The sequence below is a fragment of the Hyla sarda genome, chromosome 1 (assembly GCF_029499605.1).
Source record: "Hyla sarda isolate aHylSar1 chromosome 1, aHylSar1.hap1, whole genome shotgun sequence".
NCBI classification, from domain to species: Eukaryota; Metazoa; Chordata; class Amphibia; order Anura; family Hylidae; genus Hyla; species Hyla sarda.
This window is the reverse complement of record NC_079189.1, coordinates 113,057,624-113,072,138: the sequence shown is the minus strand read 5'-3', so window position 1 is coordinate 113,072,138 and position 14,515 is coordinate 113,057,624. Positions and strand designations below refer to the sequence as shown.

The 14,515-nt window shown below is 39.8% G+C and overlaps 1 protein-coding gene across 20 annotated transcripts in view; it reads left to right on the top strand.

Annotated features, from left to right (window-relative positions):
- TENM3 (teneurin transmembrane protein 3) overlaps window positions 1-14,515 on the top strand; it is a 2,657,329-nt gene that overhangs the window by 2,042,056 nt on the left and 600,758 nt on the right. For 16 of the 20 annotated variants that reach the window (XM_056560421.1, XM_056560494.1, XM_056560506.1 and 13 more), the window contains one exon: window positions 6,445-6,552. The exons of the other annotated variants lie outside the window; for them this stretch is intronic. In XM_056560421.1, the coding sequence (XP_056416396.1) occupies window positions 6,445-6,552 (108 nt within the window). The remainder of the gene's footprint in view (window positions 1-6,444; window positions 6,553-14,515) is intronic. 20 annotated transcript variants of the gene reach the window in all.

Genomic DNA, 14,515 nt, shown 5'->3' with positions numbered 1-14,515 from the left:
TTAGACAGAAAAGAACAACCTTAACTTCAGAAGCTCATAAGTACTGAAAGGATTAAGATTTTTTAAAAGAAGTAATTTACAAATCTGTTTTTTTTTCCTGGATATCCCCTTTAAGGTGGCTACAAGAGGTGGTTTCAAGATAACTGCGCTTATGCTGTAACTACAGGGTATCTCCAACTAGCTTTTCTCCTTTTGCTACAGAAATCTTAGCAACTTCTATTTTTTATTAAAGAGTACCTTTCATCAAAATTTTTTTTGATATGTTAGAACTGATTGTAGATAGAACAGCTTTGTAATTGGTTTTGATAAAAAAAAAAAAATGCTTTCCTGACCGCAAGCTTTTTAATTGACTTCGGACTCACACCGGCGTGGCAGTGAGTCCGAAATCGTAGCGCAGGCTGAGCACGTGACAAGCTCAGCTCAGTTCCACGCCTGTCAATCAGACAGGTGGAAGCGCTGTGCTTACACGCACACCCTGCAGGGCTCTGTACACTGAGGACAAGCGGCGCTCTGTACACTGAGGACAAGCAGGGCTCTGTACACTGAGGACAAACATGGTTCTGTACACTGAGGACAAGCAGGGCTCTGTACACTGAGGACAAGCAGGGCTCTGTACACTGAGGACAAGCAGGGCTCTCTGCACTGAGGACAAGCAGGGCTCTGTACACTGAGGACAAGCAGGGCTCTGTACACTGAGGACAAGCAGGGCTCTGTGCAGTGAGGACAAGCGGTACACTGAGGACAAGCAGGGATCTGTGCACTAAGGACAAGGTAGGAGTAGTTAGGGAACATAGCCTTAGTTTAGAAAAGTTTAGTTAGTGACAGATGCTCTTTAAGTTCTGGTATTTGTCTACAGTGTCTATTGTAGTGTTTCCCAATCAGGGTGTCCCCTGCTGTGACAAAATTCCAATTTTGCAACTGATAGAGGCACCCTGGTTGGGAAACAGTAATGTAATCTATGGGTTACTATCTTGGACACGTTTCTCTGGTCTGTATATTACAGTATGGATCCATATACTCAGAACTGCTATGTGTATGGACCCTGTATGGCGGCCATGGGGTTCATGCTATAGGCCAGAAGGCCCATCCACAATGCTTTCAGGAGAAAAACAAATGGAAGCCACACAGAGGCAACAGAATTCTATAGGCCCCATATTATGTTTTTGTACCATTCACATTACAATTGTCTATTTGATCTCTAAGACTTTGTATCTTAGAAATCCAGATGTTTTTATCTGTCATCTGTGAGCACATAAAAAAAAAAAAAAAAAAACACAATGTGCATAGCGGTTTGAATTATACAAGAAAATGTAATTGAATTTTCAGGAAGATACAGATAATATACACATTCATATATCGCATATGTAATCTGGCAAAGCTTCAATACATAATCCAGTCCCATAATCAGGCCTTCTCCGACCTTCATTATATGTTAAATATTTTCATACAGCAGAAATGTCTCTCATACCTGGTATCTTACATTACACCACTAAGGGAATTGACTTGATTGTCAAATATAGATGACCTCCAAAAGACAGAAATCTATAGCAGTTGAACATTCCAGATGAAGAGGAAAAATATATCGTCCTGGAAAGTGGTGATTCTTATCAGCAAGACTCCACTGTAGTCTGAGACTGCTGACAGTAAAACAAAGAATCCAAATCGGTGGGATTCGCTGAGAATTAATGACATCTGACAGGTCCTGGAATATGCGCTAGTATGCTATACCTGCAGTTAACCCTCTCATGCACTCCTCGTCTCACCAATCTCAATGTGATCTTTATTTAGAATAAGGCATAGCATTATTATGAAGGAAGATGCTTTGTAACTTAAACCAGTATTGTTAAAAGAAATATACATAGAAAGGTCATAGTAAGATACTGAGTGTGTAGTGTGACCACCAGTGTGCTTAATTTATTTCAGTGGTCTCCAGACTGTGGACCTCCAGTTAAAAAACTACAACTCCCACTTTAAAGGGGTTATCCACCATAAGGTGATTTTAGTACGTACCTGGCAGACAGTAATGGACATGCTTAGGAAGGATCTGCACTTGTCTTGGGCTAAATGGCTATGCTGTGAGATTACCATAACACTGTGGCTAGCTTTTTGTGAACTTGTATTTCCTGTTTTCTGTTTTCTTGTTTGCCTACAAATCCCATGATACCATTTTCCTCCTTCCCACACATTAGCCACCCCACCCATTGAAACATAAATGAGCTGCAGACCTGTGGTCTTCAATCAGGATGCCTACAGCTGTTGCATTAGTTGCAGATTGATCCCTCCACCCCTTGAAGCAGACAGGCTCCCTGTCATCAGCTGACTAGTGAGTCAGATCTCGACCGCATTGCAAGCTGGGAAAAATCCGAGACAGCAGTCATTTTGTATACTGTTAAAAATAAATATTGGGGTGAAAATCACATAAGAATTGTGAGAAAACCATCACACACAGGTACAGACACTATATTATGACCTACACTAACTTTACAGCCCCTGTAGCATAAATAGTCAGATGAAAAAAATTCCCGGAATACCCCTTTAAGTTTACACTATCCAAGTATTACATAGGATTCGTAAATCTGCCCCAGTTTTTATTGCACCATGTTTAAAGGACAAGTCTCACAGTAAACAATTGTTCAGCTTTTAGTGCAGAAGGTAAAGTTATACAGGTTTGTAAATCACTTCCATTACCAATGCTGCTTAGAAACAAGCTTTATCTGCATTCTTCTGTCTGACAGGAAATTCAGCTGTTCCAGGTTTTCATGACTTTCGACCCCCTATTCAGGCTGTTATCAGCAGCATCCAGGGGCCGTGACGGAACAATTACCCAGAAAACCCCTGTGCTGCAGAGAGTTGCCTGAGCTCGGGCTTAGCCCCTCCCACACTGTCCTCCCTCTGTTCTGCAGTGATTGGCTGAGCAGCACTGCCTATATGCCGGCTGATTCAGATCATAGCAGAGTCAGCAAACAGGCTGATTCTCTCCCCTCTCCTTGCTAATGTTTATACACTGAGAACGGAGGAGAGGGGGGAGGGGAGGGAGCTATCACACTGAGCACAGGGGAGAGAGAAGGGGGGAGGTGATTGTGCCACTGTAAAGCTGTTTCACTGAGAGGAGGAGGGGGAGGGAGTGATTTTACAGTGTAAAACTGCAGCTTCCACTCCAGGGTCCCTCTCTCTGAGCACTGAGATTACATTTTGTTTCCTCGTGGCCACCCTGCTGTATAGGGCTATGATTGGAGCTCAGTGTTATGTGGCCACCCTGCTGTATAGGGCTATGATTGGAGCTCAGTGTTATGTGGGAGTGACTAACATAAGTTAGGGGAGGTAACAAGCTCTCTGCTCAGGCAGCTGAGAGCAGGAAATGTGAGCAGTGCATGCAGGGAAATGTAGTCTTTGAGATCACAGGCATAGCCACCATAACCAGGAAGTAACTGCAATTTATGAGCTGAATAGCTGGTGAATGGGGGGCGGAAAAAAAATCACAAACATGTCAGAGAGGTGGTAGGTGAATATACTATGGAATGGCTAGGTATTTTTTTTTTCTTTGCTGCATGGGATATCTTCTTTAATGCAAATGTATTATACAAAACAATTGTAAAGTATGTAAATGACTATATAAAGACACCAATGGTGGTGAGTTCATGGATTCCCTATGTTAACCGATAAGGCCATCTTCTCTCAACTGTAGGTCAGTTGTTTTTCAGTAAACAGATATTATGGCATTGATGTGTTTGTTGCCAATTCTCAGTACTCCAAATGTGTTTGCAAAGTTTAAAAAGTTTGGTCTAGAATAGTGTTGAGCACAAATATTTGAACAGCAATTTTTTTTCCCGCAAAATATCGCAAACTATATTCGTTATGATGAATATTAGTTTTTTTTTCACAGTACACATCACAATGATGTGTACTGTGTAAATAAAAAGTGATCATCCCTCCCTGCTTCCAGCTTGTGGTCCAAAGAAGGTGAATATGCAAATGCAAATTTTATGTGAAAATTATGCGAATATCGTCACTTACAGAGGACACAGTGATCCCTCCCTTCTTTTAGCTTGTGGGCCAATGATAAGGATGCAAATACTCTTGTTAATGGTTAGCAGCATATCTAGCAACCGATAGGAAAGTAGTTAGTTGAAAGATATAATAGCACATGCACATTTTGAGAATTTTATTACGAATTTCGCATAGAGAAAAAGTGAACGAATATGCAAAATTCGCAAATATAAGACAAATATTCATCCAAATATTTGCAAAATATTGGGAATACGAATATGGCCTAAGCCACTCATCACTAGTCTAGAATTAGAAAGTTTGAAAATGTAGTGTCGCTCTTGTTGTAAACCATAACTCTGTAGGGTCTTTTCACACAGCAGAATTCCACCTGAAATGAAAGCCCAATACACTTCCATGGGATTCTGCACTCCTGTTGACTCTTTGGAAATTCCACTTTTCCGCAAGTGGGATCTCCGAAGTGTCAACTGGAGTGCAGCATCCCATATAAGTGTATTGAGCTTTCATTTCAGGTAGAATTCCGCCAGCCAAAATTCAGTATAGGCCATCAATATCATGAGATTGGTGAAGGTCTGAATCCTAACACCCCCACCAGTCAGCTGATTGAAGGGCCTCCATTGCCCTTGTGAGTATTGCAGGTTCTTTATTGCTTACCAGGTACAGCTTCATACATTTACTCCATCCAGCTCCATATTGTATCGAGCATTAGGGGTTCCTTGGGCCCACCAGAGGAGACAATCCTAGTGTAACACCCACTAGTAATTGCATGTTGTTATCATTGTACACCAGACATATCAGCAATACAATTTATTAGGTTTAAAAAAAAATATATAAAAAAATTATTAATCATCCCATAACATGACAAGAGGTTGACTTAAAGTCGGTTGTAAATATGATGACTTGATCATTGGGGCCTCTTACTGTGCCAGAGACAGGGCCCTCTAGGGGCCTCCCTGGTACCACAGTGAGCCAGTCCAACTCAGAGTACTACAGTTAACCCATCAATTTTAGAGTCCTATCACAAGAACACTATGACAAGTAAACTCATAGCAACTAGCAATATTCAGGAATGTGTTTTTTTTTTTTTTTTCACATCTCACAATGATTTTATACAACAAGTCTTACGTAGAATTATTCTATTATTCTCCCAATAATCCATATAAACAAACAAAAAAGGCAAGAGAAATATCCTACTGGATGTCTAGAATGTTCTCTGCATCATCATATAGAACAATAGACATTCTTCTACACAGGGTCTGTTTGTGTCCTTGGACCAAACACGATTTTTAAAAACAATGGGGGAGATTCGTCAAAACCTGTGTATAGGATGAGTGGTGCAGCTGCCCATAGTAACCAATCGGATGGCTTCTTTCATGTTTCAGATGCCTTTTTAAAAATCATAATTTGGTTGCTATGGGCAACTGCACCACTCATCTTCTACACAGGTTTTGTTAAATCTCCCCTCTCTGTCAAATTCAGGCTCCACCGCAACTCTGGAATGATGAAAGACCAGGCAGCCATCTGCTGTTTAAAATAGATTAGAAATGAAACTATATAAATAAGTGTGCAGATATATACACATATGTTTTATTTCTATGCAATATAACCAAGGCATTCACTGGCAGAGAAAACACCTGCTGTTCCCATGCTTGTGCAGTTAAAGTGTATCATCACAGTAAAGTACTGGTAAACTGCTGCCTACTTCTTTCCTGTACTCTTTTTGTATAGCAGTTTTATATACAGTTTTCACCATCCACATCATAGTCTGTACAGATCTCTGAATGTGTAGGGGTTAATTTCTGTATGAAAAAAGGGCAATGTAGGAGACATTGATTGGGTAGGTCACAGGCGGTTTATGTGATAGGAAAGAGACATCTAGTCTCCAGCGTGGATGTAGAGCTGGCATCAGTTGTGCAAGCAACTGTTTGCTGCCTGCCTTGCTATGCCAACTGAAAGTCATGGACTAGCAGCAGCTGCCAGCTGCTATAAGAAATTTTAGTGAAAGGCAAACCATCCATAGAACAGAAAAGAGCATGTAGCAACACAAAAAAATACTTCTTACATTTCAGGGATGATAATGTATGTTCCACAAGGAATACCGTTTACTGGAAACCAACTTGTAAGGTTAAAGGGCAATGCAATTGTATGCTCTATTGTATAATAATTGAACTATGAGGTCATAAAGGCACCAGGTTTTTCTTCATTATCCACACATTAGTGGGGCATTAGGTTCAACCCACAGAGAAAAATAGTCTTGAGGACAATGAACACAACCATTCTAAGATTTGTTTGTTTGTTGATTTCTAATAACATCAAATGTTCCATATATGTAACTCATATGAAATGTGTATGAGGTGGAGTTTCTTATAAACCTCACCCGAAAATCATTTGCCACCTTCCCTAAGAAGGGCTGATCATGTCCATTTGTCTGACTGGCAGAACACATCAAGATAACTACAAAATGGAAAGATTTGGCCCAAAGTGACCTGGATACTCAGACTGATTACAGAATGAGAAGATCAGTGAAATGTGCAGAAGTGACACAAGGTAATCTTATATTACACAATTCTCATCGTGACAGACAAAAGAACACTCCTTCCATGTCTCAAGCACTGTTTCCCAAATCCAGTCCTCACAAACATATCTTGTTTTCAGGATTTCCTTAAACTTTGAGTGATGATATAATTATGATCAGTGCATCAGGCATCACCACAAGTGTTCTCTGTATGGGATATCATGACCTTTTGGGGGATCTTGAGGACTGGAGTTGAGAAACACTGCTTGAAAGAGCATATGTCACCTAAATAGGCTTGTCAAGCTGCCCAAACAGTGCAGTAGGGCTTCATAAACTTACTCCAGCTATACCTTTAATAATCTGGGGTCCAGTATATCCATAAAAAACACTTCAGCAAACATTCTGGTCTGGACAATCGGGCCGGCAACGACTCTCTCTACTTGAGTCACCAACCTTTCATTGATGGCCTTTTGGGGCGAAGTGGTTCAATGGAGTCGTAGAGAGGCGTTGCAGCCCCAGAGCATAGCAGACACAAGGCCCCATCTCCTGGAGGGTTTTCTAAGGTGTTTATTTTTTTTTTATATCAATATCAAAGATATGCCTGGCATAGGCTTATGAAGCCTTACTGCACTGTGTGTGCAACGTCACAAGACTATTTTAGGTGAAAGATGCATTTTAAAGTATATGTTAACTGCACTTAAACTTAACACCACTGAAACAAGTCAAAGCAGATGTAAATATTTTTATAGATGTAGTATAAATGTATTAATGTTAATGTTTACTCTTCCAGCTGAGCATTCTGCAGAACAAAAATTCCTACAGGTTGTAAAGTTTGGCCTTGACTATAATGGATGTCAGGACTGTAGTTTGACTATGGCTAAAGAGATTTCATCAGAACCTCAGTTTGCATTGCTTATTGAGTCCCTGTCATTTTGTCCTACCTTACTTCTTAACTATAGAAATGTATAGAGATACCTTTAAACCCAATGTGTTTGAAATGGCTGCCTGCTCTTACACCATTGATTACATTCCGAAAAGGGTTGGCCGACTTATTTTTAAAAACATTTACATCTATATTTATCTGTTTAATTCCTGTTATGCCTAGTACTGCCTTCTCTGGTCCAGCCAGCCAGTGATATTACATGGCAGCAGCGATGAAGTATCTGTATATGTATACCCACGTCACCCTACAATCAATTGTGGTATCATGTCATATATATGGATACCAGTGACTGGCTGCAGCATCAATGTGGGTATAGGAGTATGTCATTGCTACTGTCCTGTAAACGAAGCTGATGGGGAGCAGGGCACTAGACGTGGTGAGAATTAAACAAATAATACAGTTCTAAGAATACAGTTTATACATATTAAGACATAAGACATCTTCATTAGAAAAATTTATTTGATAAGTCAGACAACGCTTTCAATAAATGTAAACAGCTCAAGTCAGCTCTCACCGGTGCGCAGCAACCCAAATTCATGGGTCCAACCACTGAAGTAAGCTCATAAGAATAAAAATGTCCAGCAGACTACCTGATCCGATATAACTTCTTGCTTTATTATGTCAAGTAGAAATCATGTTCACATAGCCAGGACAAACCCATGAATGGACCTATCCATGTGTTTGTCCTGGCTATGCTTGTAACCTATTTTAATAAAGCAAGAAATACAATCGGATTATGTAGTCTTCTGGACATCTTTCTTCTTATCAACCATTTTAATAAGAAATAAATGTTACAATTTTGTCTGCCTGCAGCCATCAGTAGGGGGAGCTTAGGAGCCTACTGAATACTGTTTTTCACATAGAATAGTAAGGAGTAAGCTCCTGAGTGAGCCAGTAGTTTATATTGAATTCATAATTTATTAAGCCATTTATTTCACTTTTCATGTCAATCAAATTCACAAATCTTTTTATGTGTGCAAATGTGTGACTTTGCAGTTTTGCACTTCTCAACAGTGGGGAGAAAATCGAATAGGGTTTAGTGAGCATATTGTAACATGGATGAATTTACTATGATTTGGAACATATTTCTGGTGCACAGACAGCGGAAGGAAGTACCAAATTTATTAAAGGGCTAAATTGCCCCCAGCCCCTATAAACTATAGACTATGCATCACAAAGTTAACCAGCATTGACCTCTGGACTGAAAAACGACAAGTAAAAAGATAGAGAGTTACTATAAGTATTGTGATGCCACAATTCTCTGGGCCGTTCATCCTTTGAAGACACGCCGGCATCAGAAGCCATTTCTCTAACACATCGCAGACATCAACATTTTATTTCCCTTGTTGAACTACTGAATGAATTGTAACCTTCACAGGATTGTTTTATGTGACTGAGAGGCCCTCAACCCACTTTACCTATAGAAAAGTAAGCAATGTTAGCTGTACTAGAAAAATAAATGTAGAACATCTAAAGATGTCCTCGCAGATGACCCACTGGTCCATTTCTTCCCGGTGGAGAGCTGTCAAGTATTAAGTGCATGAATTTAATTAGCCACCACTTGTTAGCCGTGGACTAGACTTCTCTTTCTGTCTGTCACCTTCTATTCAATTTCTTCTACCTCCATTGTATGATTCCTGCAAAACAATCGGAGCAGTAATATAAGCAATGTCTGCTGTAAATGAACACAATTCCTTGGTGATCTTTCAAGTGGGGTGTGCTAAGTAGATTTCAGATGAGTTTCTCTCTTTCCTCTCAACACGTCTTTGTGTATTTTTCCACCAGTTCCATTTTTTAGTTAATGTGGTTAGCAGACTTTCTGCCGTGTGGACTCAATAACTCATGGAGATTTCCCTTCTACATTAATACACAGCATAATTGAAACACGCACTATAATCCTTTCTTCCTCCTTGCAGAAGGTTCTACATCAGTCACCTATAATTTTAATGGTAATGTTAAAAGGGAAAAAAAAACTCGTGCCACAGATTGCACAGTATAAACTCAGAGATGAACCAGGTGGTCCGCCAGTGACAGATACATTGCCACAGCTGAGCCTCCCAAAGACATCTCACAAAATAGGACTTAAAGATGCATTTTATCCAAACAAAGACCAGAGAACATCCTGTGCGTCTGCCACTCATTCACAGGAGTGCTCGCTAAATACATTAGACGCTCTTATAAATTTCTTTTATCAGTGCTGTGACCTGAGCTATTTTAGCTTTATTTGCAGTCAGACGTGTCGTGGAAGCGAAAAATGAAATGTCTGTGCCCTTTTTAAATGTAGTGAACCTGTCAAGATTGTGCACCGGAAAGTGATGTAATAATATTCCTGGCTTAAGTCAGGTGTAGAAAGTCGGAAATTTCTGCATTAAAAAGAAAATGTTGTGGTAAGTGGTCTGGTCTAGACAATCGAATGCAGATACAAGATAAAAAATGATGTGCTTAATAATAGTACACTGGTTAGAAAAGCTATTAAGCATTAATGGAAGACAGATAGATTTTCTTTCTCTCTCCTTCTTCCTTTCTTTCTCTTTCATTTCTCCTTTTTATCTTTGGGTATGTTCTCACAGCGAAATGTCTGTGTGGAATTCCACCAGAGTATTTTGCACAGATATTCCGCTGCATTGATTTTAATGGGATTCTGCTGCACTTTGCACATAGGAGAATTTTCGACTCCGGCATCCGTAGCAAGAATAGACTTTCGGTGGATTCTGCTCGAGAATGTATTGCCGTCTATGAGGCGGCAGTGCATTGCCGTCTATGAGGCCGTCTATGAGGTGGTCCACCAGATCGTGCAAATGTGCAAAATGTCCAGGGGTAGGCATTCCGCACATTTTTGGTCTTGTGAACCTTGCCTTTCTCTGTGCCACTGAAACCCTTAGGCACTTGGACTACACAGACATACGCTGACAACAGTGAAAATGCAGTCCACGCGAATGCCCAGAATTGGAATTTCTAAGGCAGAACCTTTTCCAGTGCACACAGCGCAGCAGAATCCCATTGCAAACAATGGGAAGCTGCTACCCTGGAATTTCCAAACAGAATTTCTCTGCTCGGAAATTTTTTAACCTAGCAGCATCATTTCAATTGCCTAACATATTTTAGGTCACCAGTAATACAATGTGACCTCATTTTACAGGATGTGCACACTGCAGTCAATTAGTGTCAATCACAATCAATCCAATATAAGCAAAGTGTCAGATTACTAAAGTGTATACATTTGTGATATAGACTCCAATCAGTATCATCTCAGTGTTTCCGTTTGTATATGACATACACATGGTATCTGTAAGTGTGTATAGTGCATATACCATAGATCAAAACACTCACTTTTTAAAGAAAATGCTAGCACCTGTAAGTATTAACACACTTGATTACATGGCCTATGTTGACATAATGGGAGTTTCAGCCAATTAGGAAAAGGCAGAGGCGGGTCCAGGAGGTGTTGCTAAGTGATATGAAAGCACCATCACAGTATCGCTCGGCACATATGTAAACAAAGGGGCACAGTATTAAATTGTGGCACAGAAATTGGATGCTAAATGCATCTGTCATTTACTACATTTGCTGGGCTGGGAGCTCTGTACTCATCCCAACCGCTCAGTGAACTGCTCCCTTAGATATTTGGTGTGGAAAATCACAGGGTAGTCAGGGCACTTCTCAATCTGAACTGGGACTTAAAGGGGTACTCCAGCGCTAAGACATCTTATATCCTATCCAAAGGATAGGGGATAAGATGCCTGATCGCAGGGGTCCCGCGTGTTCGCTCCGGGTCTGATTACTCGCGATCACGGGGATGGAGCATTGTGACATCACGGCCCTGCCCCATGTGATGTTATGCTCCGCCCCCTCAATGCAAGCCTATGGGAGGGGGCGTGACAGCTGGCACACCCCCTCCCATAGGCTTGCATTGAGGGGGCGGAGCGTGATGGCACACGGGGCAGAGCCGTGACGTCACAATGCTCCGTCCCTGTGAACGCCAGTAATCAGACCCAGAGCGAACATGCTCCATGGACTGATTCTAACTGGGTGCTGCGTGCAAGATCACGGGGGTCCCCAGGGGATAAGATGTCTTAATGCCGAAGTACCCCTTTAAATCTGAAAAGATTAGCAGAATCATATCCAAAAATAATCTCAGGAAATCGGCTTTTCTCCTTCCACAGTGGACACAGAGTGGAATGGGAGTGAACCAACAGAATATCAGGGGACACCATAGCAAGCATGTAACTGCAATATCTAAACACTTGTTTATTGATGTAATTGAAAAAAGTAATGCAACAATGAAACATAATATTTAATCGTGTGACGATCTTTTTAACATTAAAAGTTGTATTTAAAGAATATTTGTCAGAAAACACTGTTTATAAAATTACTATGGCCTTTATCTTTTTGAAGGTTTCTGACAGATAATAACCTACTGAGTGAAATATTCAGTGCAAACAATAAACTCTAATTCAATTAAGTAGATGGGGAGACCTTCAGTTCTCTGTATTGTGTTATGATTTCACTCTCTGTACTAACAAAACTCAACTACAACTATAACTCAATACAAACTATAACTCAACTACAACTATAACTTATACAAAATAAAAAAATAAAAACTTGAAACTTATATTAAAAAATAAATAAAAAATAAAAGCACAATCAATGCCATTTTCCATACAAAAATTTCAGTAGAATCTGTCAACATTTCTTGGCATCCATTTCCAAATGGATCCATTAAAGTTTCCATGTTCCTGTTAAGAACCAAAGCCTTGGTGCTATTTTCAATATAATCTTACAGTTCTAAGAATAGATAGAACTCAAGCCATGCTTATTTCCCTCAAACTGCAATAGTATGTGTCCTGATACAAAAGAAAAAGCACAAATTGTAGACATACAGTGTACTTAGCTAAAAACTCTATTTTAGTTGTTAACGTATACTGTTTATAAATGTATTTGCTTATATGGGAAAAGAAGAAATGACAGAAAAATTCACCATTTGTCTTTTAATAAAATGTGAAGCATTTAGGTATAGTAGCATACACCTATATTGATAATATACACCTATATTGTAACCCTATGATGGCTCTGTACCATGATAGAGCCAGGTGACCATAGACTGGTTTTAGACAGATGCAATGGCACCACTCTTTAGTTTCCCTATGGCTAAAGTACCCAGACCTCCCACAGTTCAGATAAATCTATCATAGATCATCATAGCATTCTATAAGGTACTAAGTTAAAGGGGGTCCCACCGCTGGGGACACCTGCGATCTCTCCTGCAGCATGGAGCAAAGATGTCTGATCATGGGATTCCCGCTGCTGGGGACCCCCCGCGATCTCTCCTGCTGCACGGAGCGAAGTTCACTCCTTGCCTGATGACTCACAATACAAGGGCCTGAGAATCGTGACATCACAGCCCCACCCCCTCATGACATCATGCCCTGCCCCTCAATGCAAGTCTATGGGGGGAAGAGGGCATGATGTATCCTCTGGATAGGGGATGAGATGTCAGAGTACCCCTTTAAGTATATATTAAAATATGTTCACACTGCAGCTGTCATAATTCTATAAAATCTTTATTAGTTGGAAAAATCTTGAGAACTGTAAATAAGAAATTGTATTGTTCTTATTAATTAAATTATACAATCAAATCTCATTCCATTTTATTAGATCTTGCTTGCACGGCATTGTATAATTCAAATAGCTAAACAGAGGTTAATATATTATCCTCATCTGTTAATATCCTCTTCTAAATTGAACTCACAGTCACAAAGAACGACTCTTCAAAAGGATCACAGAAAACAAAATCCAGAAAAGAGCAATCACAATCATATTTATATGTACAAGGAATGATCTGTGTTTAGCCTCTCAAGGAACTATCGTACTCTACATGTCAATACTTTGATAGATTTTCTTTGTCATAAACATCCCCTAGATAAACATCATACAGTATAGTAAATTATGTTTAACTATGTTACTTAACTGAATCTTTTCTATCTTTTAAGGATTAATACTTATGTTCATGGGCTGCTTTTATCTATTTACTTTCATAAACCCTCCATCAAATTTACATGATCATGCAACAACCTTCCAGTCGGAGGTACAGTTTATGTATAGATGCGAATATCAAAAAAGGCCAAGTTCCTTTGAAAATTGCAAATTCCATTGCCCTGAAAGTCAAGGTCAAGCAATAAAACCATTTAGTTTTGTTTCCCCTACAAATAGTTAAAGTATACCTGTCTTGAGCTTGATATTTTTTTTAATGGTTCACTAGTTCACTCCTCCATCATGATAAACCACCACCTGTCTTTATTTTTTATTATTTGTTCGTTTTCTACCTTGATATTGATCTGCATTTTCTGCTCAAGCCCTCAACTCACTTTACCTATAGAAAAGTAAGCAATGTTAGCTGTACTAAAAAAATAAATGTAGAACTAAAGATGTCCTCCCAGATGACCCACTGGTCCATTTCTTCCCAGTGGAGCAGCGGTGGAGAGCTGTCAAGTATTAAGTGCATGAATTTAATAAGCCGTGGACTAGACTTCTCTTTCTTTCTGTCACCTTCTATTCGCAAGCAATTTCTTCAACCTCCATTGCTTGATTCTTGCAGAACAATCGGATTTGGGCCAATTTGCAACAACTAAAGTCATAGAAATATATACCACTCCAATAGGTGGTGAATAATTGTGTACTGCTGGATTTACTTTTGGATCAAGCAGTCCGAAAATTAATTTTATTTATGTGCGGTGCACCAAAAAGGCCATGGAAGTGTCCATACACCTACAGCGTTGAAAGTCAGAAACTCTCACTAAAATTTGAGTGGTAGGCTGACTTTTCACTAATGTATATGGGATGCTTATAGAATAGTAAGATAACATTTTGGTGGCCTGTAGCCACCACTGGAAAAAGCGTAAAGGGAATCTGTCAGAAGGTTAATGCATCTAACCTGCTTATAGACATTTATAGGGGCTGTTACCATGACCATTACACTAATATTAATAAAGTGCTCCAATGCACCATTTGTCTGTAATGCCAGTTTTATTGATATGCAACTTAGACTTTTGGAC